This window comes from Sinocyclocheilus rhinocerous, unplaced genomic scaffold (assembly GCF_001515625.1).
Source record: "Sinocyclocheilus rhinocerous isolate Xijiao unplaced genomic scaffold, SAMN03320098_v1.1 scaffold727, whole genome shotgun sequence".
Lineage (NCBI taxonomy): Eukaryota > Metazoa > Chordata > Actinopteri > Cypriniformes > Cyprinidae > Sinocyclocheilus > Sinocyclocheilus rhinocerous.
In genome coordinates, this window is record NW_015663495.1 from 94,135 (window position 1) to 111,437 (window position 17,303).

At 35.9% G+C, this 17,303-nt stretch overlaps 1 protein-coding gene across 1 annotated transcript in view; it reads left to right on the forward strand.

Moving 5' to 3' along the window:
• Positions 1-10,346: 10,346 nt before the first annotated feature.
• rtn4r (reticulon 4 receptor) overlaps positions 10,347-17,303 on the forward strand; it is a 109,473-nt gene continuing 102,516 nt past the window's right edge. The window contains exon 1 of the mRNA XM_016539217.1: positions 10,347-10,790. Within this exon, the coding sequence (XP_016394703.1) occupies positions 10,769-10,790 (22 nt within the window). The 5' untranslated portion in view covers positions 10,347-10,768. The remainder of the gene's footprint in view (positions 10,791-17,303) is intronic.

The following is a 17,303-nucleotide window of genomic DNA, read 5'->3' on the forward strand; positions in this document are numbered from 1 at the left end:
TCTGCCTAACCTATCAGTCCATCCATCCAAAAACCCATCTATCCATCTGTCTGTCTGTCATTCTGACGGCCTGTCTATCTGTCTGTCATTCTATCATTCTGCCTGTCTGTCGGTCATTATATAATTTTATCATTCTGTCTCTCGTTCTGTCATCCTATCATTCTATCTGTCTGTCATCCTGTCTGTCTGTTGTTTGATCATTCTATCATTCTGTCTGTCTGTCATTCTTTCATTCTATTATTCTGTCTATCTGTCTGTCTGTTATTCTATTATTCTATCATTCTGTCTGTCTTTCTGTCAGTCATTCTTTCATTCTGTCTATCTGCCTATCTGTCATTCTATTTTTCTGTCTGTCTATCTCTCGTTCTATCATTCTCTCATTCTGTCTGTCTGTCATTTTATCATTCTGTCTCTTGTTCTGTCATTCTATCATTCTATCTGTCTGCCTTTTGTTTGATCATTCTATCATTCTGTCTGTCAGTCATTCTTTCATTCTGTCTATCTGCTTATCTGTCATTCTATTTTTCTGTCTGTCTGTCTCTCGTTCTATCATTCTGTCATTCTGTCTGTCTGTCATTTTATCATTCTGTTTGCCTGCTGTTCCATCATTCTTTCTGTCATTCTATCATTCTGTCTGTCTGCCAGTCATTTTATCATTCTGTTTGTCTGTCTTTTGTTCTATCATTCTTTCATTCATCTGTCTGCCTCTGTTCTGTTGTTCTATCATTCTATCTGTCTGTCAGTTGTTCAGTCATTCTGTCTGTTATTCATTCTTTCTATCATTCTGTCTGTCTGCCAGTCATTTTATCATTCTGTTTGTCTGTCTTTTGTTCTATCATTCTTTCATTCATCTGTCTGCCTCTGTTCTGTTGTTCTATCATTCTATCTGTCTGTCAGTTGTTCAGTCATTCTGTCTGTTATTCATTCTTTCTATCATTCTGTCTGTCTGCCAGTCATTTTATCATTCTGTTTGTCTGTCTTTTGTTCTATCATTCTTTCATTCATCTGTCTGCCTCTGTTCTGTTGTTCTATCATTCTATCTGTCTGTCAGTTGTTCAGTCATTCTGTCTGTTATTCATTCTTTCTATCATTCTGTCTGTCTGCCAGTCATTTTATCATTCTGTTTGTCTGTCTTTTGTTCTATCATTCTTTCATTCATCTGTCTGCCTCTGTTCTGTTGTTCTATCATTCTATCTGTCTGTCAGTTGTTCAGTCATTCTGTCTGTTATTCATTCTTTCTATCATTCTGTCTGTCTGCCAGTCATTTTATCATTCTGTTTGTCTGTCTTTTGTTCTATCATTCTTTCATTCATCTGTCTGCCTCTGTTCTGTTGTTCTATCATTCTATCTGTCTGTCAGTTGTTCAGTCATTCTGTCTGTTATTCATTCTTTCTATCATTCTGTCTATCTGCCTGTCTGTCATTCTATCATTCTGTCTGTCATTCTATAATTCTATCAATTCAATTCCATTAAATTCAAATCAGCTATTTTGGCATGACAAATTGTACATTGTATTGCCAAAGTGTTTATATGAGCAAGAAACACAAAGAATAGGGAAATAAAAATGAACAAAAAGCTAATGGATTGTATGATACAGGTGTAGAAAAACAATAGTACAGCAATATGTACAATGAGTGGTGTCTGTGTTTATATATGAGTGTACAAGAGTTTGAATGTGTGTGTGTGTGAGAGAGAGAGAGTACATGGGCTCAAGGGTGTAAATTTCGTCTAAGGGGACAATAAACTTAAAATTTCTCAAGAGTGATTTTTGAAGGGGACACAAATAATACAGCTAAAATTGTACTTGTAAGGATATGTTTACACAGAGGAAAGCCTTACTACTATTAGTGCAGGAGGGAGACAGTGCCAAATTAGACAACTTAAAGCTGTTGTGGTCAGCGCCCGTGTCCGTTGTAGACGTTAATTCAGTGTTGCCAAGTCCGCGGTTTTCCCGTGGAATTGGGCTACTTTATCACTGTTGCCGCAGGTTATTTTTCATGTCCGCGGGTTGAAGTGACCCCAATAATGTGTATTTTATCCCCGAACACGATTTTTTTACTAGGGGACCCCCTCGAAACGCGGTTAGTTTGGGCTAGTTTTGAGTAGCAATTGGGCAGGTTTTGTTGTGAAAACCTGGCAACCCTTTCCGTCAAGCAGGTAACGTTATTATTTTACTGGAGTTACACAACTATTAGCTTTGTTCTCTCTCACCAGACTTGTGTGTGTGTAGGTGATGTAAAAGAGGAAAGCACGCATTTGGACCAAAGCACTGTGAGGCAAGGGAGGGGGAGACTCAAAATGTTTCTAAAATTAAAACGCATTTTTGCCCCGTTTGTGTTGTTTTACTACCTACGCAATTATTTAAAGTATAAAACATTGTTATTTACGATACACAGAGTGGTTTTTAATCCTATTTTGAGGGGGGACAACCCTCAGTTAGGGGGGGTCCTGTCTCCCCAACGCCCCCGGGATTTCCGCCTATGCATGGACTCAGTACTGTCGACTCTACACTGGTCGACATTTCCCTCTCTGTGTGGCAGGCATTAATATACCTTGCCACTAGTGAAATGCAGTCTCTTTTTTCACCAAGCAATTATGGAACGTATGCATTGTTCTCCAGCTTTTTGAAGTTGGGACATAATTTAAAATTTGGGAAAGAACTGTTTTCGAATTTCATTATAGTTAGAGCAGGTGGTTATGAAGTGTAGCTCTGTTTCTATTTCTCCTTGGTTACAGTACAGACATTACCTGCTCTCTCTGGGCTGGTTATTGTTAGTCGTGTTAGTCTGATTAGTCTGTTTGTGGAGCCTCAGTACCAGCTGAATGAGGGGACTCTTTTCAGCATTCATTTCATGGTTTTTAAGGCCTTTAAAATTATAAGAGTTGGGGTCACTTGATTTTAGATGCATCCAAAATTTAATGTCTCTTTTCTCAATGTGGAGTAGGATATTGGCCTAATTCTGCCCTGTATGTGTTATTAGGTGCATTTCTCTGTATATTAAAGATGCCTTTACAAAACTCTGTATACAGGGCTTCAGTTAGATTTTTGTCCCATTTTTCAAACTCATGATTTAGTTGAGGACCCCACACTTAACTGCCATATAGTTCAATTGGCCGTACAACTGCTTGGAATATTTTGAGCCAGATTCTAATGGGTATTTCAAATTGGAAAGATTTTTTAATGGCATAGAAAGCCCTTCTTGCTTTCTCTTTCAGTTCATTCTTGGCCAAGTTGAGGTTTCCTTTGCACTGGATTTCAATCCAGGGTATATGTGTAGTTTGTGGCATGATCAATTTTGGTCATTCCGACTTCGAGGGTGAAATTGCATTTCTCTTTCTGAACTCTGGGTCTTTTCTGGAATGTAAGAACTTTTGTTTTAGTTGGGTTAACCGTCAGGGCCCAGGGGCCTCATGTATAAAACTTTACGTAGATGTCATCCTAAATGTGCGCGTACGCACAAAAGCTGGATTTTGCGTATATACAAAAGTTTTCAGATTTATAAAGCCATGCGTACACCAGAACCTGCGAAAAATTCCCTTTGTAATACCCAGTCAGCGGAAGATTGTGCGTACATAAATCTCCACCCCGTCTTCCCCCCGAAATAGCCATATATGGAGCTTACAATGCCTAGTTTTAATATGCATAATGTAATCTGCATATAATTTCCATACATATTCCATCCACGTGACACCATGTTTAACACAGTGAAGGGTACAATACGTTAGGAAAATATGAGATACGTATTATAAATGCTTTTTGAGACATCACATTGTTATTTAAATGTATGCAATTCTGCCTATAAAGTAAATATTTTAGAATGTATATTTGAATGGAGATAGGCCATATTTTTTTGCAGTGTAAATAACTGCCTGACTCACCGCGTCAATAACAAAACATTTTGAAAATAAAACGTGCATATCTTACAGTTTCCTTCAAATTCTATCTTTTAAATATGGTGTTTGTCACAATATTGGGAAGAGCACGAAAGGGATTATCATTAGGCTACTGTCTGTGCGCGACACCTGTGACAAAATTGTCATCAAAACATTAAATCGCATACCACAGGAAAGTTGTTCGAAAGCAGCACATCCACTGCAAATATTTCTGTTTAAATTCATATAAAAATGTAATTTCTGGATAATAATTTCATGAAATTTCAGTGCTTAACTTAAACATTATTGAGAGTGTCATATTTAATCTAAATGTGTATGTCAAATGTAAAACAGACTTTAAAATCATTCTATTTGCATCATTTTTTCGCTCACTCCAGTAAAAGAGTGCGTATGCATGGTCTACACTAGAGTGTCCATTCGGTGCGCACATATTTACGCCTAGTTTATTTTTTATAAATCCCGATATGTGCGTGGAAAATTGCGTATGCAACATTTATACATCAGGCCCCAGGTCTGACTGAACTTGTGCAGGATGTCTAGGTTCTGCTGTAGACCCTCGTCTGTTGGAGACAGCAGGGCCAGATCAGCTGCATAGTGGATGAACTTTATATTGGAGTCATATAGTGTGAGGCCAGGTGCTGCTGATTGTTCTAGTAGTTTTGCCAATTCATTAATGTAAATATTGAAGAGGGTCAGTGATAGTGGCCAGCCCTGCCTCACACCCTGCCCTTGAGTGAAGAACTCAGTCTGTTTATTGCACCCTATACCAATTTCTTAATGTTTAGATGGTAGACCTTGGTGCCAAACTGAATCAAAGGCCTTCTGGAAATCTACAAAGCACGCAAATATTTTGGTTGAGGTATTTGTCAATCAGGGTATGTAGTGTGAAGATATGATCTGATGTTCTATATTTGGGTAAAAATCCAATTTTACTTTTGCTTAAGGCATTGTGCTTGGTGAGGAAGTGAACTGTATAAGCCTTGTGTTGATAATGCTACAGAACAGCTTCCCCAGGTTACTGCTTACACAGATGCCTCTGTAATTGTTTGGATCTAACTTGTCTCCACTTTTGAAATTGGGCGTTATGAGTCCTCTAATCCAGGTTTCAGGGAAATGACCGACACTCAGAATGAAGTTGAATAGTTTTAGTAGGGCCAATCTTAATTTGTGCTCTGTGTTCTTGAGCATTTCGTTGAGGATGCCATCTGGTCCACTTGCTTTTTTGTTTTTTAGGGTCTGGATTTCATCAATCAGTTCATTTTCTGTAATGGGGTAGTCTAATGGGTTTTGGTAAGTGGTCGACCGATACTGGTTTTTTGACAGCCGATGCCGATATATTGGAAAGCAGGGTGGCCGATATAATTGTATTTATTTTAATTAATATGTTTTGGTATTTACCAATTGTATGTTCCATATTAATCTTTTTTTTTTTCATATATTTGGGTTTGTTCTGGGTTCATTTTAATTTCACTATAAAGTTGTTTTTCCAGGTGTCTCCGTTTTGTATGGCTGTTTGTCCATTATGTTTTTTTATTCAGGTAATTCCAGCTGTCCCACAAACTTTTTTTGGATTTTGGATGTACTGTTATCTATTTTTTCTGAGTGTACTTTTATACTGTTTATGTTCTTCACAATATTGATGACGTAAATCTGCATTGTTTTTCTGGTTGGCTATGCTTTTGATTTGATAATTCTCTTAATTTTTTACTTATTGTTTTACAGCCTAAATCAAACCATTTTTCATTTTCTTGTGTGCTTTTATGGATTTTCCTAGAGGATGTGAGGTTAGATAAATTGGCCAAATAATCAAATATATAATCTGTGTTCTGCACAGCCAGACTGACACCATCTCCATTGCGAGGATAAACTCTGCATTGAAAGTTGTCTATAAGTAAGCATACTTTTAGATGGCCAATTGCTGTCACATATTTTTCTGTGCTGTTTTGTGCCCATCTGTAATTCTTTCTAATGTTGTATAGCTTACTGGGCTGTGAATGTATGTTTGTATTTTTTGTCCTTTTTGACTGCGGTCTGATAGAGGTGTTAGTGGTTTGTCTGTGAATGCTCTGAAAGAGAATGGATCTAAATCTGTGATCATGTAATCAACTGTTGAGCAACTATAAAATTAACTATAGGTGTACAGTGATGATGGCTCTGTCCCCATTTTGTGAATCATCTGCCATTAGGGTCTCTGGGTTGTTCCTCAGCAGGCTGTATGTATTTATAAGCTTTCTTGTCTTTTGCGCTCTTGACAGTCTGTGGATATGTGATGGAGTGGGGAAGGGGCTCTCCTGCAATGGCTTCCATTGTAGTTTTTTTTTTTCTGTAACTGTCACTTTTTAACTCTCACTCTCAGACTGCTACTAGTTCCCTTTCAAGGGAACTTCGAACTGCGTCCTCTAGTGGTCGCTATGGGGAACGCCTCGTCGTGACCCGTGTCTGAAGCATACATTGAAAAAACAGACGCAGTTCGAAGTTCCCTTGAAAGGGAACGTCTCAGGTTACTTATGTAACCATGGTTCCCTGAGTAGGGAACGAGACACTGCGTCCTCTAGGCTTCCTGCCATGCTTCGAATGCAAGCTTCAGACGAAGAAGTGAATGACATGTTCTCCCGGTACCTATTTGTACTAATAGTCGCACCTGTAGTGATGTCATGGGCTGTCGCTGGCCAACGTGTTGTTGGTGTTTTTTCAATGTATGCTTCAGACACGGGTCACGACGAGGCGTTCCCCATAGCGACCCCTAGAGGACACAGTGTCTCGTTCCCTACTCACGGAACCATGGTTACATAAGTAACCTGAGACGTTTTCTATATTTTGTAATAGTCTTTTAAAATGCAGTGTAGATGGAGATTCAATCTTGCCTGTTATTTGGATGTGAATTGATTCCAGTATCTTCTGTATTGTCCAGTTTTCCTTCTGGTTGCTCTGTTTCAATGCTCTTTAGTTGCAAAGAAATTCACAATTATCATGGTCATCTTAATATTCCTTTTACTTTTTCTTTGGTTTATGTATATGTTTTGTTAGGCTGCTTCACTCTAAAAGACTGCAAAAAATTTAGGAGCTCAAGTGGATCATGACTTTTCGGTTCATGGAACTCTCTCTCTCTCTCCATTCTATAATTTTATCTGTCTGTATGTCTTTCCATCATTATATCATTCTGTCAATCATTCTGTTTCTGTCTGTCTGTATGGCCTTCTTTTGTTCTATCACCATTCTTTTGTTCTATTTTGTTTTGTAAAATACCTGAATTTTAGGTTTGTGTAATTTATTAGATTTGTTATATTACTGTGTTGTCATGTGATATGATTCAAAATTGTAAAAAAAATAAATAAAAAAAAACTACAAAAGCAGCATGATTGGATAAATGGAGATTTTGCAGTTGGATGAGAGCTTCAGATGCACTCAAAAAGCATGATTCACAGAGCAAATATTGACCAACTTTGATTCCTTCACATGTCAGCACGCAGGCGGATCTCTAACTAATATAATTTGAATCGTGATTTGAAATAAAACTAACAGCCTGTAGGAAGCTCTGGACGTGGGTGATGGAAATGGTTAAAAGCAGCTCCCAGCGTGAAAGCTCTCTCTCTCTCTCTCTGTCCTCTTAAAACTGCTCTATCACTTCAACTCTTTAAGACTTGAGAAGGGATTAGTTTGAAATCGTGACCATCATAAATAATTTATATGTGCGTTTAAAACAATCTTTAAGAAGTCATTTAGCAAGCAGTTCATATTTGATGCTCTTCTCTAAATCCTTTCTGCAGTCTGAAAGTTCAGTTATTCTCTCAAGGGGAGACCTGGCTAGTTGTCACAATAAGAAGTTTTCATATATATAATCATCACTTAAATCAAAACAGTAAGTCACAATTTTTTTTTTGTTGTTGCTCCAATTTAAAATTTCAAGATTATGATCATTTTCTAGTGAGTAAATTAGTGAATATATCAAAGCCATAATGACATACATTCAGGCAAGAGTCAAATAAATAATAAAGGAAGACTGTAGAAGAGTTTGAACTTTGTTCTTTGTTCTCAGGACAAGGTATATAAATATTTAATATTTTTTTCATAAATATGAAACTGGTGCAAGTTGTCTCATGCAACTTATATGTTGCAATTTTATACGATTCATTACGTACAGTTTCATATTTTGTATAATATTTTGTCAATGTTTCCATAAATGTTTTTTCTTTTAAATATACACTGTAAAAATAATTTTTCGAAGTTTTGAATAAAACAAACATTATCGGAGTAAGTTTTACTTAGTAATAGTATGTTTTACTATTTTAGTCTTTCTACTTCAAAATTGCGTTTTCTTTGCTATTTTTAGAAATATCTACTATTAATTGTACTATGAAAATTGTTTCACCACCAAATATTTTTTTCAGTGTAGCTAAAAAGAGTTAAGTCACCCATGATTTTAAATAAAGATATATATCGAAAGATGATATTTTAAGGCAATATATCATATTCAAAGTCATCTGTTTTACATCTGTGTCATGTAACAGCAGGTTCCCATATAGTGTGACAACATGCCCCACTACTGGCCATATATCACCACACACAATGAGTGAGAGAGAATCGGCATCCAGAACCGACTTCTCCATCTGTTGTGATCACTGTGGGGCGTCTTCTGCCCCAAAAAATATCCCTGATAACTTATTTGTGTATGTGTGAATTAACATGCTAATTTCATCTACTGTTCAAGTACCCACGCTGTATTGCATCCACGATCTGTGACTGCATATTACACTCCAGCATTAATTGTGGTTGGTAGCCACAGGCTCAGTATTAAAGCAGGCTATCTCAAATGCAGCACAAACACCTTGGGAGAATCCTCAAGGTAATGAGTATAGACAAAATTAGTTGGATGCTACATTATTGCACGATGGGAGCCACATATAAATGAATGCATAGAAATTTTAAACTTCTGCCATTTCAATGCAATGTTAAAGGAAAAGTTCACCTGAAATGAAAGTACTTAAAAACTCATTCTCATCTGTTGGAGAACACAAAAGGAGACGTTTTGTAGAAAGTCTGAGCTCTTCTTTTCATTATTAAGATTTCAGTGTTTATTATTATTTATTTATTTTCTTTTTTAAATCTTGCATTGTTATAAATGATAAAAACGCTTTATATAAACCGTATGTTTACAATGATTTGGCAGTTCTTCAGAAAGGTAAATAAGTACATCTTTTGGATGAATCTTAAGCAATAGTTTTCATTCTTTTGCACTTGTAACATGTTGATTTTCATTGTTTCATGTCTAATCAGTGGATAATTCACATCATTAGTCTGTGAGGGAAGAAAACAGATGGATATGGATGGATCTTTTTGTAATTGTAACATGAGAGGTCTTCAAAGTCATCAAACCTGAATGTCATCTTTCTCATTTGAACATCTCATGTTTCACAGAAACAATTATTCTACCTGTACATTTTTCAAACAGAGACAGTTGATTCATGGAACAGTGTGTTAAATGAAGGCAAGGGAATTTGTTGCAATTTGTTTTATTGGTTCTTTAGCTGTTATTATGGACTTTATATGTCATCTGTCAAAGGTGGGTATGTCAAATGAATGCATCTGCAATTTCTAAAAGTTTACATGTCCTCAGGCTTTTTTGTTTATAATTCTTTGTGTATATATATATGCAGGAATGCCTTCGTTTTATACAAATGAATTCTCTGCACGTCAAAGCGTCTGAAATCTATAAAAGATTCATTAGTGCTCTATTCCTGCTCCTGTGCTATAAAACATTAATCTCTCTCTCTTTCTGTCTCTCTCTCTTTCACAAAGCAACCCCACAATACCCTTTGCCTTTCTGTCTTTGTTTGTTTGTTTATATTCAGTTCAATTAAGCTTCATTTGCATGACTATGGGGGTACAGTAATGTGAAAGTACAGTTTAAGAGAAGTTAAATATTTTAAAAATGCACAGAAAATAACAATACTAGATGAATAATTTTAAAAAGATACAGAAAGATTAAGAAAACGCTAGAATCTTAAGATTTTAAGATAAAAAACAACAACATAGGGATCATTCTATGAAACAGGTGCCTTTTCCAGTTTCATGTTAGTGATTTTCATTAATTTTATAATAATGCATGTTTTTTGACTGCATTGTGCCATTTCAAGCTAAACTGAGATATTTTTAACGTTATACAAAGTATGAAAAAGATGACTTAGCCTTGATGAGGATCTCTTGGTGTCATTATTATATGTATGTCTGTATGTGTGTATTTATTTATTGAATAGTTTATTACTAAAAAGGTTGACACAAGCTGGAGACTTTTTCATATTATTTTTTTTCATTAAATTTTTGCATCATTTGTGTTGATGTGTTTAAAATAATGTCTGAAAAAATGACCCGTATATTAATCTCTAAACCGCCCTTACAACTCTCTCTCTCTCTCTCTCTCTCTCTGCACGCACACACACACACACACACGCGCGGCTGCACGGACGCTCGGATCGTTGGAATACTTCTGCTTTCACTGGAAATGTGGCATACAGCCTATTTGGATTCATCCCGTCAGTAGTTTATCCCCCCTTCCAGTGTGACTTTCGCCAGCTCTCGGCAGTCCTCCGGGCTGCTCCGTGTCGGCAGTGAGCAGCAGATCTTTGAGTTTGGATGTTACTGTGATTGTGTCTCTGTCCAAATGACTGAGAAAGGAACCACCGGGAGACGCTGCTCTCCGTCCCGCGCCTGTACGGCGACCGTCGGGTAAAGTTTGAGCGGCAAGGATGATAGTGGTTCATCTTCCGTGAGGTTTGCAAATTATTAAAATTTACCACAGCGAGGAAAACACCATCTTCTCTAGACCAAAGGGGACCTCTTTCTGGGATTACTCATTTACTGGATTTATTCGTAAAACATGAAGACTTTAATTGTTGAGGGTAAGTCATGGACATCATTTTTTTAAAAGTTATATTTGTTGAATTCGCTGTTTATTTATTATACACAGTTTAACTGCCGCATCTATACGCCACGCGCATTCCCAAATGTCTGTCACGGACAAGAAGGGTATTATGTGCTTGATTCCCGTTACATATTGCAAACATTGAATCGATTTGCTCATATATTCAGAACTCTCCGTAAAAAATACGATAATGTCGTACTGTTGTACGCGACGCTTCGTTTATAACGCGTTTTAGTTTGACGCGTCGCGAACAGACAGTCCCGCTGAAAACAAGGGAAGAATCACAGTTGTTTTGTCTTGACACGAGCTTAAACGTATTTCTCAACTCGTTAATACGCGTTCATGAAGGGATGCGCGAGCATAAAATTGAAGTACAATTGTTTTATATTTCATTCCTTTTTTTAATCAATTTTAATTATGCGTCTCATTTTAGACACTAATAATGGGGAGGTTTCAAATATTCCCTGTGTTTTGTCAAGTCGTTTAAGTAAATCTGAGTTGTGGGTAAATCTGCGGTCGTGTCTACTTATTTGCAAATGTTGTTTGGGGGGAGTGGCCATTGGCTTTACACCTGAATATGTAATTACAAAGGCCTGGACAATGAATGAGGGTTTATAAGGATTGTAAATAGTTGTTGTTGATAATTGATAGTTGCGTATGCAGTTCTGTTCATGCTGTTTTGCGTTTGATGTTAGTGTTTTATTTGATTTATTCTTATACAATGATCAAATGTGTAATATATTTAAGCATTTGTTTTCTTACAGTACCAGTATCTGAAGAAAGGGACGCTAATCGAATATGCTGACTTTAGTCATTAGAATTGAGAATATGTAACTAAAAATTAGTATGTTCAGCTCATAATATATCTGAAATGTATATGCATATCTTACTGCAAAATAGTAAAATCAAAAAAATCAATTGTCAGTGTAATATTCTCTAGTTTTCCCTGGTATTTATTGATAAACAGGTCAAGGAAAACTTTATTCTATCAAGTTTTATCATAAGAATTCAGTCTAACATTCGGTTTGCGTTCTACATCAGGTTAATTCAGAAAGGTGCTGTCCATGGTGCTGAAATCAACAACATAAAGACTCAGAGCTCAGCTTCCTGTTTTGCTGTTTTCAACCCAAAGAGGACAGCAGAGCTTTATTAGGGCTCTGTAGAAAATGGTTGAAAAACATTTGTACTGCATTATCCCTGGACTAATTAGGCTTTAACAAAGCATTGACGATGTTTGTTTAGCTTGTACCTGTGAGCTCGTGAGCAGATCTAACTAAAGATCACATCACAAGATCACAAGAAGCTTTGGGAGGCACTGAAAAGCAGCAGTGCTCCACCCTATACAGCAGTGATTAAATCCGTAAAGCTCTAAGGATGGAAGCAGCTCACTGCACAACTCTCGTCCAGCAAGCGCAATGCACTCTAGATTAGTTCTTTGCCACAATGCAAAAGGTATTGCAGGAATTCAAGTGAAAAAAAGGTTATCTAGTGTTTCATGCATGACCAACTTGTGCGTCTCCTCACAGTGTGCTTTCTCACAGGAGTTGTGATGTTGTTTTGGATGCCAGATGGACATGTCCTTCACACTGTTTGGACCCATTGGGTATCCGTGGCCCCTCCCGCCTCGCTGAGCTAACCTGATTGAACTGAAAACACATTAAATATTCCATCAAAGTGAGACGGAGAGCGTTAAGGATGAGAAAGAGGGGTAGTCTAGTCGTGCAGATGGATCTCTCAGGGGTTGAGAGAGGGAAGGTGAGGAGGAGAGGAAAATGAAAAAGGCATCTTCATTTCCGTACTGTGATGTGTGGAGGTATTGATATTTGGATGATAAATGCCGTATGTTTTTGTTTTTGCTGTGGATCCTGTAATTAAAGCTAGAGCAAGACTGTGTGAGTGGCGATAGACAGCCCACTCAGAAAGCTTTTACTCTCTCATTTTCTTTGATTTTTTTCACTTTTGGCCCTTGTAAGCAGTAGTCAACCATAAAATAATCTGATTGATTTCAAAATGAGTGAACAGTAGCATGTAGTTTACATGACCTCTGTGCTGAAAGATTGAAAAACCTAGTCATTACAATTTACTCACACTGTAAAAATATTTTTAAAGTATGTTTTATGAGAAAATACTATTTCAGTCTTTCTACTTAAAAAATTCAAGTTTAGTTCATTGTTACTTGCCGTTTCTTTGTAATTACTTGCGGGAAAAAAAATGCCATAAACCATGTGACTTGTGCAAGTGTGGAGTCATAAACAGAATGATATATGTATCCACTGAAAATCTTCCCATCTGCTAAAACTCACAATATTCATTTGCACTTGCTTTCACATTCAAATATGGCTCCTTTAGGACCAGGTTTGACATTATTTACACCAATGCAATTGGTGCAAATTTGATGAATGTGCATCTCTTAGGTTATAATCTTACTATACAGTATAGGTAACATTATATAAATCAACACGTAATACGAAAGCAGAAACCTGGTGAACATGGTTGTCTATAGAAAGGGCAGTGAGTTTAGAAGTGTTTCAGTAGGAAAGCATTGTTAACAGAGAGATGTTTGTGTTTTAAGCTTGTAGCTATTGGGTCTGCAGTTTTGCTTGTGTTTGGAGTCAATGTCTGAAGAGCATTTTTTTCCAAGAGGTTTTTGCCTCCGTTTCAGGCAGGCAGCTGTAAAGATTCCTTTTCCTTCCAGTCAGTCGAAAAATGTATTAAAACTGCTGAAACTATTCCAGCCTGCAGCTCTCCAACACGGAGAGCTAATTCACTGTGGTGAGCTTTTAGTATAAAGCTTTGTCTTATAACTTTCCCTCAGACTGTCACTCTAAACAAGACCCTCTTCAGAACCATTCATATTTATACAGACAGCAAACAAGCCATTTCCACTCCAGTCTCCTGTTATCAACCAAATAATGTGGATGATCAGAATACATGGCAGAGAGCAACAGACTCACAGATAGGCTCTGTTGGAGGGAGGCTCGGTCTGCTGAGAGGTCTCTCTGATACAGAGCTTCATCTGCTACTCGCAGGTGTGGAAAAAAGGGTATCAGCTGTTATGAAGACGCATGGGTTGACGTAGGATGAATCAGACTAGCTGTGGTCTGGATAGGGCTGGGATTTAAAAGATCATGGTAGGACTTGGGGATTTTTTTCCAATTGTGTGCAATGACGTGTGCAGTCTGTTTGCTGAGAGGTTTAATGTTAAGAGTGTCGCAGTCAACAAATCAAATCTGCCTGATATTGCACTGGATTTACAAGTGTTATTTCTTTCCTGTATTGTGGTTTGAGTCGGAGTTAATTTTTAAATTACATTTTGTTTTTAATTCATTTTAAATGTAATTTAATTTCAAATATTTTTATTTTATTTAAAAAAAGTTCTTTAATTTAATAGAAGAAAAAAAATCATAAAATAGTTAAATAGTACTACCTACTATATATGTGTGTGTAAACATTTAAATCAGTTATATATATACATATACATACATACATATATTAAATAATTTGTGTTATATATATTATATGTAACACAAATAAGTTTATATATACACACACAAAAAAATAATATACTATATATTTAATTATATATTTCCTATATGTATTGTATATATAAAAGTGTATATATACACAAAATCAGTTAATATATTACTTATATTAAATATATACATATTTTTTGTTTACATATTTCTGTATTGTATGTTTTATATATATATATATATATATATATTACATATTGCAAATTATTATGAAGTATTGCATATACAGTGGGTACGGAAAGTATTCAGACCCCCTTACATTTTTCACTCTTTGTTATATTGCAGCCATTTGCTAAAATCATTTAAGTTAATTTTTTTCCCTCATTAATGTACACACAGCACCCCATATTGACAGAAAAACACAGAATTGTTGACATCTTTGCAGATTTATTAAAAAAGAAAAACAGAAATATCACATGGTTTATTTTTTATTTATTTATTTTTTTTTTTCAAGAGTTTGCAAGGCAACAAATTGGTTCTTGTACAGAAAGCAGCTGGATTTTCCTGCTGTGTATTTTGGGAGAGTGAAGTTATCAAGGTCAGTGGTCTTTCCATGTTTCTGCCAAATAGCACTCTGAGTGACGGCTGACCTCAAACTGACTGCTAAATATTGCATTTAATGTGTAGAAACAACTGAAGCAAGATGTATCCAGGTATAATCAAAAATAATTCACAATGGCATTATTCAGTTTACTTTGGATTGCTGTATGTAAACAAAATCAAATCAGCCTCTTGGCTTTTGACAGCAATATAAAGGAGGCCATTATTAGAGAGATCACTTCTAATTATTATCACTCCTGTAAGTGTAAACTGTGTTTGCTCAGTGTCAGTTGTTAAGATGGCATCATTATCAGCAATCAACAAGAGGAGAGACAGGAAACCCCCACCTTATTGAATAGATGGGAAGCATGAATGAGTCATTGAGGATTTAAAGGATGAAGAGTAAATTGATTGTATAGAGCAATAACAGCTATAAGAATACATAATAATATGTTAATGTCACCAAACATAAAACCCAGATGTTTAAATGCATTTCACTTTTCTTTCCTGAAGGAAAGAAAATACCTTCTCTCAAAAGTCGTTCATTACTATTAAATAGATTTTTGCTCATGTGTCTCAGAATTTTGAGAAAAGAACCCAGTAATCGCAAATGTGCGAGTTTCTCAATAGATCTCAACAATGTCTCAAAATCTGAGCTGATTTTATGAGATTTCAAAATGAACTCAACTTGTACTTGTACTGTATGTTAACAGTTGACTTATTTGTGTCTATTTTTATTTATTCTTAGGATTTTAAAAGGAATGTCACTGATAATGTAATTTTCTAAATATGTTACTTAAGTCTCATGAGCTATGAAAGAGAAACACTAGAGCATTTTTTGTGTGGGTTTGTCCTTGACAAATTATGTAATTGTATGGATTCCAGAATGCTGAAAAAAAAAAAAAAGAAGGATACTGAAAATATCAGCTTCCTGTATCTTGTGGGCTTCAAAAAGTGTCAAAGCTGTATGTGGCTAATGCTGTGTTATGCAACATTTGCAGATTCAGTTTTGCCCTAAAAATTAATAAATAATTCCATAGTGTGAAAAGTATTGCAGGCGTGGTGAGAGACTCAATAGACGCTCATCAAATCCCACTAAATGAACTGAATCCACTGCAATAACTTCATTTATTCAGGCAATCCCACATTCTATTGCATCAGTTGAGCTCTGTGTTCAGCAGAATGACCAAACCGCATCAATCAGATGACCTTTACAGATGCAGTGTAATGATGCTTTGCAATCTTTCGGTGACATGGGATATGTTGTGTATGACAAAATGATGATATTGTTAAATTTGAAGTTATTCTTAGCAAAAAAGCTTAGCTGTCATGCTTAAAGGTATGACATGGTGTTACCAGCTGCTATAACTTCTCACTCGAGGCAGCTTTTGACTATTAAAAGCTTTTGAGCTATAGCATGGAATGAAACTAGAACAACTTTCGATTTAAAATTGGGGAGAAATTAAATCTTTGAGAGATTGAGAAAATAAATCACCATCCATGATAGTGTTGGAACATTATGACACCATTTTATGTAAATGCATTTTGTAATTTTTTTAATAATAGTTTCATAGGTTATTATTCTGTGTAAAAATTTTATATTTCCTACATTAGGAAAGTGCGGTATGACCAAAATCACAGTGTGTGCGTGCATATATATATATATATATATATATATATATATACACACTGATGTTGGCCTTGTCCCTGCTTGAAAAACTTTTTTTTTTAAATAATACCTTAATTTTTTTCCCAGCAAATTTAACATCACTTTTTTTTAACAGTGGCTGCATTCTGATTGCATATTTATGTGAAGTGTATTAAACATAATTAATTTATTATAAAATTACACAATTATTAACTGTTAAACATTTATTTATCTGATGAAATATTAAAGTTTTACAGAAATGGAATTTAACGAGCCCTATCCCTGCTGGGAAAAGCTTTTTTTATATATTAGAAAATATATTAGGATTTTAACATTTTATGTTTTAAAATGCTTTGCAGTGTTTTATAAACCTCTAAACACAATGAGAGGGAGAGAGGTGGGAGATTGCAGATTGTAGATTGCGCTGCGCACACACAGAAACTTATTATCAGCGCTGCCCTGCGACTTTTATTAATAAAATACCATAGATACTAGATCGGTACATTATATTCCTCAGCAATGAGGTGGTAAAATCGCTGTTTTTGAAGTAACTAAACAGCTTTGTAGAGAGAGACGCACAGACACAGGTCATTCACACACACAGCAGTCATCTCTCTCTCATTAGCTAGCCGTGCATTATCCCTTACACACACACACACACACATACAGGTGCATCTCAATAAATTAGAATGTCGTGGAAAAGTTCATTTATTTCAGTAATTCAACTCAAATTGTGAAACTCGTGTATTAAATAAATTCAATGCACACA